The 17,411-nt window shown below is 44.0% G+C and overlaps 1 protein-coding gene across 2 annotated transcripts in view; it reads right to left on the bottom strand.

Annotated features, from left to right (window-relative positions):
* Nucleotides 1-924: 924 nt before the first annotated feature.
* Ssr1 (signal sequence receptor, alpha) overlaps nucleotides 925-17,411 on the bottom strand; it is a 16,894-nt gene continuing 407 nt past the window's right edge. The window contains exons 2-9 of one of the 2 annotated variants that reach the window (XM_005398857.2): nucleotides 15,452-15,564; nucleotides 12,766-12,853; nucleotides 10,984-11,246; nucleotides 9,268-9,344; nucleotides 8,624-8,702; nucleotides 6,581-6,674; nucleotides 6,284-6,298; nucleotides 925-1,684 (exon numbers count right to left, since the gene is read on the bottom strand). In XM_005398857.2, coding sequence (XP_005398914.1) covers nucleotides 1,617-1,684; nucleotides 6,284-6,298; nucleotides 6,581-6,674; nucleotides 8,624-8,702; nucleotides 9,268-9,344; nucleotides 10,984-11,246; nucleotides 12,766-12,853; nucleotides 15,452-15,564 — 797 coding nt within the window. In that variant the 3' untranslated portion in view covers nucleotides 925-1,616. The remainder of the gene's footprint in view (nucleotides 1,685-6,283; nucleotides 6,299-6,580; nucleotides 6,675-8,623; nucleotides 8,703-9,267; nucleotides 9,345-10,983; nucleotides 11,247-12,765; nucleotides 12,854-15,451; nucleotides 15,565-17,411) is intronic. The other variant, XM_005398858.2, reaches the window with a different exon arrangement.

The following is a 17,411-nucleotide window of genomic DNA, read 5'->3' as shown; positions in this document are numbered from 1 at the left end:
TTTCAGGAACTTACAGTCACAAAAGCATGTTCCTTGAGAACGAGAAGGGCCTCCTGCGTTACACTAAACCAAAAGCCATGCGGCTACCGAGACTTCACAGAGTTTCCAAATCAACTACTGAACACACACCCCGACTAAGAGCTCGACGCTTCACGTTACAGGGACGGAAAGCTCACAGCGCGGCGACACCAGGGCAGGTGGCGACACCTCGGGCCCGCTCGCAGTGACTCAGGATTACACGATACCCTGGTTTTGGGTGATCCCTCTCAGTACTCACACACAGTGTGACATTTCTGCTTGTGTATTTTGTTTTGCTGCTGTCTTCCTTCTGTGTGTGCGGATGTGCGTAGAGGCAGCAGATTTTATCAAATGAGAAGGAAAAGAAACTGGGAATTAAAGAGTCACTCTTTAAGTAAATCTCACTTACCACTTTCTTAAAAAATACCCACGGGCTTCAGGACAGAGGGGGAGGCGCTTAATCCTTCATACAAAATTCACCTTGCCCTTCACCCAGTCCGACAGTGATGCCAGCACAATTTACTACACGCAAGAATAACCCTCTAAGAGGGTTTTGTGAGACACAATTTATCATTTTGGTCCTGAGGTCTTTAACAGCTTCATTTTTTAGAATGTTCCACATTAACCAAAAAAAAGTATGTCAACCACCGAAACTCAAAAGATTAGACAAGAATTTAACTTTTAAAATTTCCAATTGCTATTTGTGCAGATTACCATTAGCTGAAATCTCACTCTGTCCCTAAAGTGTGCTCTGCCTGGTCACAGACCAAGGTGACTTTTCCTAGGAAAGGATGCTTCTACACGTGACAACCAAGTTCTTTTCCGAACGAAACCCCACCCCGGGTAAGTCCAAGATCGTTCCAGAGCCCTCCCTGGGCCCGAACAGCAATGGACAACACAACTCAGTTCGCACAAAGGTACCATTTTCTTTGTCAGATAGAAGCGGGTAGGGTTGGGATTTATATATCAAAGTCAGCAGAATTTTCAAGTTTTATAATTTTGTTGCTAGCAATATCCCCAAATTCCTTGAGTCCATTTGGGAAATTTTTTGAAGGTGCGCATTTAACAGCAGCAAAAATACCAAAACAATTCTATTGCTACAAAAGCAGCCACTCCTGCCTATGCCTTTAGAATACTAGTTGGAAAAAAGCACTGAAAAATAATGCTAATTTGTGCCATTAGGTGGGATCTGAGCAACTGTAAGGAGGAAACAAGTTGTTGCCTTAAGACAGTGCAAGCGGGGCACCTATAATCATACCGGGGGTAAAAATCAGAGGACATAAAGAAGAGACAATGGCTTGCATTCAGTATTCTAAAGGCATGATTCAGGTAGTTCAACAGTGATTCTGGTAAGACCGACTGCTCACACGCATACACACGCACACACATAGATTTTAATGGTTTAAAAAAAAACCAAATTCGTTACTTTAGAAAAATGAATGCAGTGCATTTTCAGCCATGTTATCCCACACTCGCATTGCTCAGTCCACGCGTAAGTAGCAGGTGCCTCCTATGGTGCCGTGCGTCTCTGCTCTAATCCCGTCAGGCCGAAACACGAGGGCAGGGCAAGCACAGACAGCAGCTGCACAAGGGCACGTTTACTCGTCAGATCCCACCGACCGCTTCTGCGCCCGCTTCCGGGGCACCCTCCTCGGAGAGGCTTTGTCTGCAAGAGAAGAGGACACTTTGAGCTCCTGACCGTACTGGACTCGAAAGGCACTTCCTCATCTCACCATGAAAATGGAAAGGCGCATGCGTGCACGCACACGTGTACACACACACACACACGCACACACATGCTTGCACCAAGAACCACCAACATCTAGTAGCGAGGCCTCTTCTCTGGCTACAGGTTTCACAGATCACCTTGAATGCAGCCCCTCACAGGTAACCGCCGGTGAAAGGAAGCTTCCGTGCCCAGGGTTGGAAAGACATCCGACCCGGTCAATGTGCTGCTGCAGACACCACACGCAATCTGTAATTCTCCCATTTAAGATGACCACACATGCAGAAGGAAACACCTGAGAACAGTTTCAGAGGGCTGACATTTGCAGCCCAAACACATTCCCGGTTAGTGAAGACCGATTCCACCTCTGAAGGTGGCCGTGCGGTCCGCACCACTAAACCTACCTGGAACAGCAACCGAGTAAAAGGAACAGCGCCACAGGGCTGAGCGCACCCCACGCACACAGCATCACCTTTCCCCATCTCCCCCTTCCCTCCTAAGTGACACTCAGACAGGGCTTACTTAACAGAGCATGAATGTGTGTTCTGGGTCTTCTATTTATGTCTGTTTACTGACAGGAGGAAAGCGAAAGGCTGGACCTATCTTCTCTCTGGCCGTTATTATTTTTACTTTCCACGGAACTTTACCCACCAAGTTTAAGAGCAGCTCACCACAGAATACCCTGTAAATAAAAATCACCAACGCGTGCGCCTGGGCGCAGCGGAGTGCGCCTGTGGCCCCAGGGATCAGGAGGCTGAGGAAGGAGGGTCATTTAAGCAAGTTCATCGTAACCTGGGCAACGTGGTGAGAGCCTTCCCACACCTCCCCAACCATTTGTCCAGTTAAGAAAAAGTGAAAAGCTAGAAGAAGATACTTTCACCCAAGTACGGGGCTTATTTATAAACATTTTAGGGAAGAGAAAAAAAAAATCTGCCTAAAAGATCCTTTCTCTCACAAAATTACTAGATCACTGTTACAGCTTAAATCTAGGTGTCCCCAAAGCGTCATGCAGGCGGGGTTTCCGGCAGCGGACTGGCTTGGGGCAGCCCGGCGGGCTGGCTGTGTGCAGGCGAGGCTGGTCAGGAGCCAGGTCTCGGCACAGCCTGGAAGGGCTCCGCAGCACCTCCCTCCTCTCTGCTTCCTGTCTGCCAGGCCCGCTGCCGGGCCGTCCTGCCTTCGAGCCAGCTGACCAGGGCCGAAACATGACCCAGATTAACCTCTCCTCCTTAAATTGAGGGTGTCAGATGTTCTGTCACAGCGCGAGGGACAGAACTAAAAGGTAATTCCTACAGGACACAGACAGCACTCGTATCTTAAAAGAAAACTTGTTCCTGTACTTCACAATTTTATAGTAAATGTTCATCAAGAATACCTAAGAACTGCTGGGGATGACAGTGCATGCGTATAAACCCAGCTACTTGGGAGGCTGAGGCAGGAGGATCGCAAGGACAGCCAGGGAAACTTACCTTGTCTCCAAAAAAAAAACTACAAAGGGTGAGGGTGTAGCTCAGTTGTTAGAATGCTTTCCTCAAATGTTCAAGGAAGGCCATGCATTAATTTAATCCCCAGGGGGTGTAGGGGATTAACATTTAAAGACTAAAAATCATCTTAAATCTGTTTAAGTGTTAAGGACCGAATCTTCAACCCACATGAAAACTGCCCTTAGTATATTAAACAGGCGAGCAATGGACAGATTTGGGGAGCTCTTCCCTTGCCTAAAACTGAGTTTTAAACATAGATGCATTTTCTCCATGAAGAAAGCCTACAACTTTTATCAGACCTTTCAAAAAGCAGCTAGGAACTACTGCCCTTGCAGAGCTGACCAACTGCCAAGGAACTTCTTAAAATAATTGATACCTGAATATAACCCTGCGTGCACAACTCCTGTGAATACAGACGTGAGTCGGTGATTATTCACTTCCAGTAACTTCCAACACCTGCGTCAGCTTTGATTACGGGACTGCACGGAAACGGCCTTCAACGCCCGCCCCAGCACAGGCGTGAACTCCGGCGGCAGGGCAGCCCTCCGCTTCCCTCCCCACAGTCTGTCTCCCGACCTCCTGCTCTGCTTGGTGTCTGGCACATCAAAGGGAAGCAGCAGACAGGTGAGAAACAGTAAGGGCATTTTGGAGTCACTCAGCTTTTGAGAAAATGGCCCCAAATAGCTTAAAACCACAGGAGGAAGCATCTTATTCAAACAAACAGCAATCACCAAAGTATATGTTCGTAACTATAAAAACGATTTCCCATTTACTACTCCTCCAAAATACACCTAAAATTTTTTTTAAACTTCAAAGGTGAAAATATTTTAACTTTCAAGAGTGAAACTTAACACTGTATGAAAAAAATCCCTGTAACTGTAAAATTCAGGTCACTCCCTCAATGATATGGAATAAGGCAGACTTGAAAATGCCTACCTTTCCCATTTAAAAGATGTCATTTAAAACTCACCAAATTACAGTACAATTGTCATTTACAGCAATGATTTTTTTTTTTAAAAGATAAGAGCAAAATGTTAGCAGCCTTTGTCCCTTCTTCAGTCTAATTTCTCATCTCACCCATAGGCACAGGGCAAATAATTTTTAGATGAATTTCTTAAAAATTAGTGATACTGCCGGGCATAGTGGTGCACGCATGTAATCCCAGCACTCGGGAGGCTGAGGCAGGAGGATTGTTGCGAGTTTGAGACCAGCCTGGGCCATAAAGTGAGTTCAAGGCCAGCCTGAACTGCATAGCGAGACCCTGTCTCAAAAAGACAAAAAAAAAAAAAAAAAAAAAAATTAGTGATACTTGAATCACAAGTTTTCTAACTGACCCCTTGGTAAGAAAGTGTAATTAAAGCGACATTCTACAGTTTCCATAAAACACTATTATTAAGCGAAGTTCCTATACTTTCCTGTGAAGATCAGCTCATCCGTCACTCTATAGTTACAGCACTTGGGTGAAGTGGAACCAGCCTGAAATGCAAACTATCAGAAAAGACCTGCTCAGCAGTGCACCAGACACCGCGACAGAGGAGAGGGGAGACAGCAGCCCAGCACGTCTGCTCCCACTCTCCCTGCTCCTGGCTCTTCAAATGTTCTCACGGTTGGTTCCCTTTATTCTGTCCTCCCACAGGTCAGCTCCACCTCCCAGCTCTGAGGGGGATGGCCGTTTCTCCTGAGTCATCCGTAATCTGGCTCACTGGACATCCTCTTAAGCAAAGCATCTTCGGCCACGATAGCTCTCACATGCGGTCAGGCCAGCAGCATCTTACCGCAGAGAACTTAGAGCTCCTACTCTCGGGTCCCACCCTGGGTCTACTCAGCAGGAAACTCCAGAGCTGGGGCCCAGAGCCCGCGCTCACCTAGCTCTCAGCTCATTCCCAGGAACACTCAAGTCCGAGACCCGCTGCTCTCAGGAGTCAAGTGTGAATGGGAGGGAGGGAACCATAAACACACACCTAAGAATATTACTATGACAGAGTTGAAAACTTTATCTCATAATTTTGAAAACTTGTGTATTTTCTAGCTCAAGGGCTTAGAAACAGTGAGCCCAACAGTAATGACACCCCCGATGGCTCTTTTTGTTGAGGCGGGGCTCTGCTTTATAGTTCAGGCTGACCATGAACTCCCAGGCAATCCTCCTCGCTCAGCCGCCAGAAGTGCTGAGATTAAAGATGTGTGCTACCTGCCACCATGCCCAGCCTCAAAGGTCTAGATTTTACTTTCTAGTATCATTTAAGGAGTCTTTAAGGACACAACAGGTTCTAAAGTTTAGGGCAGAGAAGGTGTAAAATAACTCTGGAATATCCTGGGAAGCAAACAAGTAAGAGACGGTTCTAAAATCAGAAAGTTAGAGTCCCAGAGGGAATCCCAATAGCCAAAGTTGTAACAATTTGAGCATAAAACTACGGCTGGATGCAACACATGAATTCCATAAAATGCGAGTTATATGACAGGACCAGGGATACAGCTCAGTGGCACAGCACCTGCCTGGCAAGTGCAAGGTCCTGAGTTCAATTCCCCGCTACCAAAAAATAAATAAAAAGAAACATGGCACAAGATTATATATGATAACCAAGAAAAAAGAAGAGAAAAAAATATTTCTGTCACCCCTTTGGTGGCTTTTAAACTAGTTTTTTTTTTTTTTTTGAATACTGGTAAAAGAATTAAGTATTGATATTACTTTTCCAGTAGGAACTGTTTAAGTGACCAAAGAGTCCTAGCTTTGTACACCTGTACAATTCAATTTTCTACTATTATGCTATATTTCTTATATAATAAATGTTTATAAAAAGTCCAACTGGGAAAAAATTTCTACATTCCTTTATAAAAATTAGTATTCAAATAAACTGCCTATACAATAAAAAATGCATTTGTTAGGTTAACTATCAGGTAATATTTTAGGTTTACTCTTCCAAACAGTAGTTTTTCCAGTAAAATTCAGTACAAGAAAAGTATTCCCAATGCTCACGAAGCTTGCTGTAAAGCGTTCACATGCCATGTAAAAGCCCAATACAAACAATCGCAAACACCATTAAAAATTCAATTGCCTCACCTCTTCTACTCTGCACTGAAGCAACAGGAAAGAAAGAGACAGAAACAGGTTAGGAACAGAGAACGCAAGCATTTGCAAGTCAGTTGCAGATCTGAAAGTACAGTGCTGCTACATGACAGCACAGAAATCACTATAAACAAAATACACCTTCAAGGTCTACACTAGTCATTGTACCACCTCTTATCCAACGGAAAAGAGGAAAGTTGAACAGTACTGACCCAAGTATTTTTTGCTAAATCTAACATATTTAATTTTCATCCAGAAACAAAAACTCACCAAGTCTGTCAGACTACTTACTGATTTGATTCAAGGTCTCCTGAGGGATCCAACTCATGTCAACATCATTCTGACTCGATGTACCCATCTCAACTTTCTGTATGGGTCTCTTGCGCTAGAGAATACACACACACATACTTTAAAGGAATTGTTTTAAAATTTTAAAGTACTGACCAAAAAACTCAATTTGAGTATTTTACTGTTGTGTTTCTCGTTTTAAGTCATACTAACTCATTTTATTCACTGAAGAGTAGTATCAATATAGAATAAATTATGAACAATAAATCCTCACAAATTATTATTTTCAGAACTTAAATACCTTTATCCTTGATATAAAGATTCACAGATTACTGTATCAGAGATGGACAAAAAAAGAATGTCTATGCAATGATTTTCTTTCCCTTTGGGAATAAAACCTCAAAGAGTAAGTTTCCAGTCAATAAAATTGAAGGTAATTACCGAAATGCTGCATATATGCAGTCTTAACCTAGGAATAATTGAACAGTTGGCACAGATAAAAATATAAAACCTCATTTAAGCTAACAATCTAACTTTAAACTAAGAACCTAAAACTTTCTCCCCATAGTATTAGGCAACAAAACTACCCGAATGTAAAAAACACTCTTGCTTTTTATAGCCTGGTTCTGAAATTTAAAACACAAAACCCATTATTTATAGTCCACACTGGATACAGAGAGAAACTAAAATGTGGCTTCATTTACATGGAAAAACAAACTTGAGGATGCAATTACACCTCATACATAAATTTATAGCAAGAAGTCCAACTACGATGAAAACAGCTGACGGCAGTGTGGTGGCACACTCCTGTAATCCCAGCACTCGGGAGGCTGAGACAGGAGGATCGCTGTGAGTTCCTGAGCTACAATGTGAGCTCAAGGCCAGCCTGAACTGCATAATGACACCCTGTCTCAAAAAGGCAAAAAAAAAAAGAAAGAAAGAAAGAAAATCACTGATAGTTACAAACACCAAAGTGGCCAGCCCCTGTGCAGGCTCTAAGCAGTTAGTGACTATGTTTGACACAAGCTGTAACCCTCTCCCACAGAGCAGGACAAGCCAGGTTCTTCATCCGCAGGTGGGGAAGCAGGGGTGTGAGGGAGGGACACAGATGCACTGGCGATGCCAAAGGGCCCAGCGCGGGACCACAGCCAAGGCAGGCGCCCTGCTGTTGCTGCTTTACCACCCTAGTCACAAAACTGCAAGTTGAACCAGCGGGCCAACTGCAGCCAAATTATTTCTTCTCTGAATGAAAGGGCCTGTCTGCTAGTTAGAAATTAGCACTGTGAGCTGGCAGGGTGGCGCAATCCCGAGTGCTCAGGAGGAGGGAGCAGGGCCACAAGTTGGAGGCGAGCCTGGGAACCCTGAGACTATTTCCAAATTTAAAAGAAGTCAGGTGAGGAGGCCCGCACCTGCAATCCCAGCACTCAGGAGGCTGACGTAGGAGTATCACTGTGAGTCTGAGGACAGCCGGGGCTACTCAGTGAGTTCAGGACCACTCTGAGATACATAGTGAAAGGCTGTCTCAAAAAAACAAAAAATAAATACAAAATAAATACAAAAGAGCTAGAGGTATAGCTCAGCACTCCTTAGGTTCAATTCCTAGTTGCACAGGGGTGAGCTAGGGGGCTTACTATCCCCATATTAAGATTACTAAAGCAAATATAAAAAGCAGAATGAAATCTTACTGAATTTGAGAGAAAAAAATTCTAGCATAATTTAGACTTACAGTAAGACAGAAAGGTCACTCTGAAGAGTGCAAGAGGCAAAGGACACTAATTGCATGTGTGTCTGAAAGTCAATAAGCTAAAGTCACATATCCAAGGTCTCACCTTTGGGTGTCTTTTTTTTAAGAGTTGGAAAAATTTACTGTGGGCTGGAAATAGCTCCTGAGAGAAAGGAGGAAACTTGGAAATGAGCTGCCCCATTGCATTTTTAAAAGGTACAGAAAAGCTTTACATCTATAAGAAGTCCATGAAGAACTAAGTTGCTCTTAAGTACTGTGACAGCACTCGAAGGCAGGCTGCAAAAGTAATTCACTGTAATTACCTTTCTAGATTCCAGGAGCTGATGAAGGCCAACAATCAGCAGAAGCCCGAGACCAGCGAGAAACATGTACATGAAGATTCTGGCATGAAAGGAGAAAATGCAATACTTTAATTCATAAGGAACACTGTGACTAAGTAGCACTGCAACCCCACATCAGACAGCTGTCCAGACAACTTGGAAGGGAAATAAATGGGATAATATTACTTAATACTTCAACCTTTACTCTAAGCCCAGTCAAAAATAACTGCATTAGATTTTTCTGCCTCGAATTTTACAATACTGTGTATAATTGGACTTTAAAATATCTTTAGTGAACGTTATCTTAGTTCACAGTAAATGATTATTTCGAAAGAACACTTTTCAAAATAAAATCTAACTTACATAAAATGAGCAATTTTGGAGACACATAAAACATAGCTCAGGCTAAGGTCAGTCTGAGGAAAGAATGACAGGAAGCCGCTGCCACCTCTGTGAAAGACTTGGTCAGTTCTCAACTACCTTCCCTTGACAAGCTGGCCCACAGAGCAAGGGTTTCAGCAGTCTGCAGTCCGCGCCCTTCTCCCCCGGGAACACACGCTTCAGAGCCAGCACACGCCGTCCCGCCCTACCACCCAAGAGCAAGGTCCAAGGCGGCGTTCACTCACGTCTCTCCATCTAAGCCGTCCTCTCTCTCAATGATGGTAACAGTCTGATTGAAAACAGCGTCCTGGAATACATTGCCCTGTTTAAAAAATAAGTTTAATTTAATTTCTAAAAAAAACCCCACAAAAATCTGAAAAGCACTGAAAGAATAAATGCTTACAAGGTTTTTTAAAACTGCTACTTAGCAGATTTAATACAACTTTCTCAGAACATAGGTCAGCAAGATCCAACAATTAGACGTAATGACACTACCCGACGCCAGTGACTCCACGTGACCGAAGTGATTTCTCCCATAGAACAACTGTGGCGAAGCTACCACCACCTCCTTTGGGAGGTGGGAGCAGGTGGTTGCGGAACCAGGAAAGCAGAGTAAAAATGAAGTAAAACCTCTAGAAAGCAAGCAAGCTCACAGGCTGCTGTGACACAGCACCTGCAGCTGCTGTGGTCTGCCATCCTCCAGAGCAGGGACGGAAGCATGAAAGTGGACAAGAGAACCTGCAGCAGCAGATCCTTTGCAGAAGCAGACCTGCCAGCCTGAGTGCACGCCCGCAGTCTCAGCACTCTGCGAGGCTGAGACAGGAGCATCCCAAGTTTGAGCCCAGCCTGGGAAGCTCAATGACTTAGCAAGACTCTGTCTAAAAAACTAGGAAAACGGCAGGGACTCGCTCCGTGTCAAGGCCCTGGGCTCATCCTCGGTACTGGGAGGTGGGGGTCCGACCTGCACAAAGTCGATTCTTGTTCTAAGCTGACAATGGGCCGGAAAACCAGTTCCTTCAGAACACATGCTACACCAACATTTTTTCTGTTATAGTCTTGAAATAATTGTACTCCATACTCTCTCACTACCACTCACTACTGACAGTAACTGGAAGTTTTACTTCAAGTTCCCTCAACCTTGCTCGCCTGTTGACAATCCCAGGAATGAGGGGACACTGATGAAAGTAACGCTCGAACTGGAACTGGAACTGCACGTACACCAACTGGATTAAATTTAATACTACTTGAAAACGAGGTGAAATAGGCAATTCTTGAAGCTACTGAACTGTAAAATTGAGTAAGCTTAATACAGTGCCTTAAAGGTAGGAAAAATGAAAAACCTTTCCTCCTCTACAAAGTAACATTAAAAAAAAAAAGAAAACCTTAGGTGTAGCACAGGAAACTCAGACCTAAGCTGACCGTGCTAACACCTGGATGATGAAGACCCTGAGCACCTTCAGAAGGAAAATTCTTGAAAAGGGAAGGGCTTAGGGGTGCTCCCCTCGGAAGACGGACCCAACGGCGAGCCCCTATAGGTCAGCTCCCAGCAGCCAGAACGTCAGTGGATTTCTCTCAGTCACTGGATACACAGAAGCTCTCACAGGCAGTAAACGGGCAAAAGGCGCGTAACAGAAGGGGGTACAAAGCGCACACCTAACACATACTAACGTCTACGTAAGTGGTGCTCACTGTCGTCCCCGCTCAGTTCTGGCTCCTCACTCCCCCAGCATGCAACAGCACGCAGCTGCGCACAGAGCGAGCACGTGTTCCTCCGCCGCTCTGCTCCTATTTTCAACATCTCCCCTGCCAGAGGGCGGACGTGAAGACAAAGATGTGCAATTCGCTGTGTAGCCCTCGTCTACTCCAGTTTTAACCACAAAATACACGTAGACAGATAGAAAAATACTTCACATCAATTGTCCCCAGCCATCTCTAAGCTAAATAAGGTTAGAGGGCCTTACATTCAAATCCTTGTAGTTCAAATTGATGACCAGACCAAAGGGCCGTCCACCCATGGGCTCGGCGGGAATGAAGGAGTACTCAAACGTGGCCTGTCTCTGAGGCGGCACGATGGTGTTCAGAGGAAGAGCCGTGAAATTCTGGATGTAGAACTGGTAGTCCTGAGGATAGCGGAACGAGGCATCTAGGGACTCGATAATAAAGTCTTCTGTACCCTTGTTTGTAAAGCCTACCAGGAACTTCACAATATTATTTGCTGGGAAATCTGAAACGAAACAGATACAAGAAGATCAGAACACATTCACAGTACAAAGTGAAATTCGGACCTCGCCGGGGGGTTTCTAACGCTCTGCTTTGGCCGTGAGTGGAGCTGGCTTCAGAGCCCTCTCAGCAGAGCCTTCTGGCTGCACAGTGACAGCCAGCGGGAGCTGGGGAAGAGCTGGGGCAAGTCTGCCTGCACTCCAGTGTCCCAACCGAGGGGCTGCACGGGGCATCTATCTGCACCCAAACTACGTGGTCTAAGAGCGAGCTGCACACATACTGCCGAGGCAAGAGCACCACACACGGGGAGTAATGTCACCCATGCAAGTCAACAGAGAATGCTGGTTTTCATTTTAAACAACACTGTACGTTACCTGTGCAGACAAGTGTACAGTATCACCCCCTTACATTTTTTCTGTAGTCTCATTTATTTGCACAAGTAACATCTCTGGGTTTAATTTTTAAAAGATACAACAAAGGGGTAAGTCTAATAACTTATGGTGAGGCTAAGAAGCCATGAAGAATTTGGCTATGCTTACTTATCACATGGCCTGATTCACAACTTCCAACATTAACGCTTCAGAAACTGTACTGTAGTCTACCGAGCTGAGTTTCAGCCCCAATGCATAGGCTGTGGGGCAGACACCTGGATCTGAGTCCTGTTTCTGCAATCTATGCACAAACTGGGTAACCCTGTACAACTCTCTTGACCAATCTAAACACTAACTACTCCACACGGTTTGCTAGAATTAAGTAGTATGTGCCAAGTATTGAGAACAGTACCTACCACAGAACCCTCCTAAACATTAGCCATCATACTCACAGGCTCAGTATTCCTAAACTGAAAACCGGAAACTCCAAATTCTGAACCTTTCTGGTTCTGACTTGACACTGCAATTGGCAAACTCCATACCTCACCTCAAATGACAGGATGCAGTCAAAACGCAGGCGCCCTGAGCTTACTGTGTAAAGTTACCTTCCAGTTAGGTCGACAAGGTGTACACGGGACAAATGAGTATGTGTACGGACTTGGGCCCCATCCCCAAGCTATCTCATTGTGAATATGCAAATATTTCCAATTTTAAAAAAATTAACATCTAAACCACTTCTGAGCTCAAGCATTTCAGATACCAGACACTCAACCTGTACTTTCTTTTAATGAAACCTAGGTTCCAACCAAAGCATATCTGGAAGGAGTTAATATTTCACTAATATTTAAATACTTAAGATACAACAAAATTACTCTGCTGAAAGTTTTTAAAAAGTTTAACAGTATCTTTGAAAAGAAAGTTTAATTTCTAGTTGAACCAGACAGCATTTATTTTTCACCTTAAAGACAGTAATACTACACACATATAAAGGTTCATACGTATAAGCTCCCAAAATACTGATATGCATAATACTTACCATGTGAAAGGTACTTAAACATTACCAAGGCTTCTCCCCAAAAAGCAAGCTATACATTTAGAAATTGACGTTTAGAAATTTCTCTCTCTGAATCAAAACTAGTAATTCTGCATTACCTTCTCCTTTTACAAACAGAATAGTTGTATCTGCACTTGGTGAAGCTTCAGGTTCGCCAGATACATCTTCTTCCTCTTTATCTTCTGCCTATGAAACCGAAATTAAAGAGAGGTAACTGCCGGAGAAAAGCCATCATCGTTTGAATTTGTAGAGCACTCCCTAGATTTGGAACAAAGCACTGCTTCTTCACAGCTTTGCTGGTATTAATGGTATGAATTTCGTTGCCTCTTGCCACTTAAACTGCCAGGACAGTGCCTCTGACGTGGACACTAATCCCCGGGCAGCTGGCACATCTGATGCACGTCAGGGTGAAGCCTGAAATTCTGTATTTCTAACAAGCATCGGGGAAGTCTGATGCTGCTAGAGTTCTGACCACACTCTGAACTGCAAGGTTTGGGAGCAGGGGTTAATAAACTTCCTTCCTGTAACAGAGCTAAGCAGCAGATTGACGTTTGCAGACAGGACGGTCCCGCAACTCTGTAACTGCAGCAGGAGAGCAGCTAACAAAAGATGACGAGCAGGCTGCTCTGGGTGGCAGCCACGATTTCCCACATTACTCCCAGGTACTTTGATAGCAGCCTACAACTTCATTCTGATGAACAGCAAAGTTTCTCTGTGAAAATCAGTCACATAATGTGGATGATAATACAGAAGGGAGGGGAAGGCAGGAGGACTCCAAGTTTGAACTCTGTCTGTGCAACCCAGTAAGACCTTCTCTCAAAAAAATAAAGAAGGGCTGAAGATGTAGCACAGTGGTAGAGCACCCCTGGGTTTGACCCCCAGAAGCACACCCAACACTCACACAGTCACACTGCAGCAGCAGCAGGCAGGGGAGGAACAGGAAGAAAGGAAGAGGGATTCCACAGAAAGCGATCTGAAGGGATTCCAGAAGGGTAATCAGCAAATGTTAAAGAGGCACAAACACAGAAACCCAGGAAAACGGTCCAGGTGTCTGGCAGTCGGGTTGCTGGTGACAGTAAGAACTGTTTGACTAGATCCGTGGGACCCAACCACGGAAGAGAAGTGAGCATTACAGAAAAACTGTATCGGTTACTCTTCCAAGAAGCAACTAGCAATGGTAAAATAAGAAAGCAGGAAGCAGCTAAGGGTGAAGAACAGCTTCACAGGGTAAAATTTTACAAGAGCTTGGAGTAGGAAAGCACAAGCTGACTTTAAAAAGTTAGCACTGAGATTTTTTAAAAACAATTACATGCATCAAAACCAGCAGCTGGAATCTCAGATCTTTGGAAGAAGTCCTTTCCTTTGCTTCACTCCAGAATGCAGCCCAGTGGCAAATGACCCTGCCATGTCGTACAGTCCCGTGGGATCCTGGCTGCTGAGTTTGAGCTAGTGATACAGAAATCTCGCGAACAAAACAGGACAAAGTCTAGCTCTTTCAGTTCTGGAGGGGACCTTTGCAGCAGCTGAGACTGAGCTCAAATTTCTTAGACAGCCGCATACAAAGGACACACTTTCCCTGCCCTCCCGTTTCAGTCTGCTCTAACCACTTTCTGGTTTGAGAAAAGCAACAAAGCAGATGGTACCAATGCTTCTGTACTAACTGGCCTGGGCGGGAAGTACACAATCACAGTTGCTCTTTTTTCTCCTCTGAGTGTTGGTTCTCACAGTCAGGAAAATGACTCAGGTAGGGAAAAGTTCTGACCATCATCATAAAAACATCAGACCTAACAGTTCCCTTCTCTATCCTTTTCCTCCACAGTAAGTACATTCCAGTCAGAGAGTCCAAGTCATTTTTTTTTGAAATAGGGTCTCGCTATGCAGTTCAAGCTAGCCTTGAACTATGTAAGCCATCCTCCTGCCTCAGCCTCCAAGGGCTGGGATTACAGATGTGCACCACAATGCCTGGCCCAAGAAATTTCAGAAAGATGATTCTAACAGTGTAATTCATTACTAAATTTCTGTACATGCCCAAAATTTGAAGTCCTAAATATCATCTTTAAACCTAAATTCTAATAGTCACTCTGAACTAGTGGCTTTATCTTGAGGGAACTGACAAAATCTAGAATCTCAAAAGGCCCTACGTTCAAATACAGCATATAGAAAGGGAAGAAGTCTGTGTAGACGAGTCATGACAGAGAGGAAATGAAATCAGCTGGATGTATGTTGCAGCAACCAGGATTTCAGCCCCATACTCCTCCTGCCTTACTATAATTACATGGTAAAAAACTCAGTCTGCTGACCTCTAAGAGATCATCTCTAACCCCCTTATTCTTCACTGGACTATTTTATTTTTTGTCTGCTCCTCACCCTGCCACCAAGACACATGTACACTGCCCCAAAAACACGAGCTCCAAAGGAGCAAAGATCTCATCTGTTTACGCTGGCACCCAGACGAGTGCTGGCACTGGGCAGTGGTTCCCGCCTCAGTGAATGCTTTGGATGACAGCAAGCAAGGCAGGAAGTGGGAAAAAGGAGAAGCCAGAGGATGGCACCCAAGCCCCATATCTATGACCCACATCCATAAGAGCTTGAATTGCTCTTTGTGCACACTATGCCTCCTCTACTCCAGAAAATGTTTACGCTCCATCCTCCAATTCTCTAATTTTAATCCACTTTGACCATAACAAACCACACAAGAAATTAATGTCCAATCTGTCCATAAAAGAATAAAACTTTTAGATGTACATACACATTATAGATGCATCAAGTATATAAAACACTAACCAAATCTGTGGGTTCATCTTCTTCCACCTCAGCTTCCTCATCTTCATCTTCAATTATTGAATCTTCCACTGTCTCTTCATCCTCTGTAAGATCCTGAGCCACAGCTAATGAGCCTAAACCATAAAATATAAAATAAGTGAACTTCCTCTGGAATACCAATTTTTAAAGTAGAGAATATGCTCCCCTGGAGCACACTGAATGATGCCAAATTAAAATACATCTAAGAACATTTATATCTTTCATTTTACTAGTAAGTCTTAACAAAGGCATGTTAGCCAGGTGTGGTGGTGCACACCTCCCAGCACTTGAGAGGCTGAAGCAGGAGGATCGCCCTAAGTTCAAGGCCATGGGCTACATAATGAGCTCAAGACCAGCCCAGTCTAGATATTGAGACCCTGTTTAGAAACAAAAACAAAAACAAAAACAAAGGAAAACACAACACAAAGGCATGTTAATTTTAATGGGAAAGGTGGTGTAATTTTTAAAATAATCCGACAGCTGAAAATATGAACTGCAAAAATTAAAGATACCCTAAAACCCAAATAAAGAAATTTAAACAATTTTGGTTAAGCAAAGTAAGACAATATTTTGCAAAAGTAAGAAGATCCTAAATGTAACTCCTATCATTAACCATGTAAAATAAAACCTAACAAAAACCCTCAGGTCTAAAAGAAAATAGTATCTCAGTATCTAGGCAAGAAACACTGTTTGTTATCAGAACTGACTACCTGAGATGGTTAGAAGGGTTAGAATTTGGTATCATGTAATTCCAAGAGACAAATATCTGCACCACAACCCTGGTAGAAACCAGCCTGCAGGAAAGACATTCTGTTTAGTAAAACTATACTGGTAACTTCAAGGCTGACAGCAAAGAAGAATCTACTACTTCTACATATGGCTCCAAACATTTTAGGACACTTTTTTAATATCGTAACGTGAAATATAACTGTAATGCCAAGAAATTATAAATCATACTTTTATAAGCAAAAGCACCCTAAACATTACATCGGTTTTAGGAGAGACCCTCAGAAACATTCCAAAGTTCTAGCAACTCTTCCACCACTCCTCAGAAAGAAACGATGATGTGGCAATTCAGCAGCAAAAAAAAAATGCAGGAAGGGCTCCATGTGCAAAGCCCGGAAAAAGCGGTGTATGTTAACCACCACACACTGTCAGCCTTCTTCACGTCTCTGAGTTCTTACAAGTTAACGAGGACTAAAATAGTACACTCGTAAATTACAAGTCACTTTCAAAACCCAGTTTTTAAAAATCTTTTGACACTGTCATTTAAAGTGACGCTACCCACTAAATAGCCAATCGCTTCATTTTTCTTTGCCAAACGCCTCCTGGGAACACCGATCATTATCACTCAAGCCACACAGACTGCTTAAACTTGCAGGATGGAAAGGAATCCTAGTGATCGCTTAAAATTAATTCATTTCACACATCAGAAAATTGAAGTTCATGATAATACAAGGAAAGCCAAGCTTCCACTTTTTTTTTTTTTTAATATTTTGTCACCCAAGTTATCTTTATCCAAGTGGGAATGAATAAATCTACTATCTAAAAAAAAAAAATGAAGCCCTAAGTAGACTTTTTCCAGCACGTAGGATGCTTTCAACCAACACAAAACGGGCACCACAAACTGAAAGGAGAGAAAGAGGACAGAAGTAAGAGCCGTCCCACAGGGCCCCTTCGGTCCGCCCGGGAGCGCAGGCGGACAACTGGAAGAACACCGGAGTTTGCTGAAATCGAGCCCAGGGGACACACAGCGATCAGGTGCTGATAAGCGAGGCCGACGGTCAGAGGAAAAGACGCGGCAACGGAGCAGACGCGCGGGAAGCGGGGGTCGGCAATGAATGAAGGCGCACCCCAGCGAGGACGCTACGGACACGTCAGCCCAGCGCGGGCCGGGGAGCCGGCCGGACGCGCCACGGGAAGCCGCGGCGGCGGAGCGCTC

The sequence above is a fragment of the Chinchilla lanigera genome, unplaced genomic scaffold (genome assembly GCF_000276665.1).
Source record: "Chinchilla lanigera isolate Chin_1 unplaced genomic scaffold, ChiLan1.0 scaffold00064, whole genome shotgun sequence".
NCBI classification, from domain to species: Eukaryota; Metazoa; Chordata; class Mammalia; order Rodentia; family Chinchillidae; genus Chinchilla; species Chinchilla lanigera.
The sequence above is the reverse complement of the archived record's forward strand: the minus strand, read 5'-3'. Positions and strand labels throughout refer to the sequence as shown.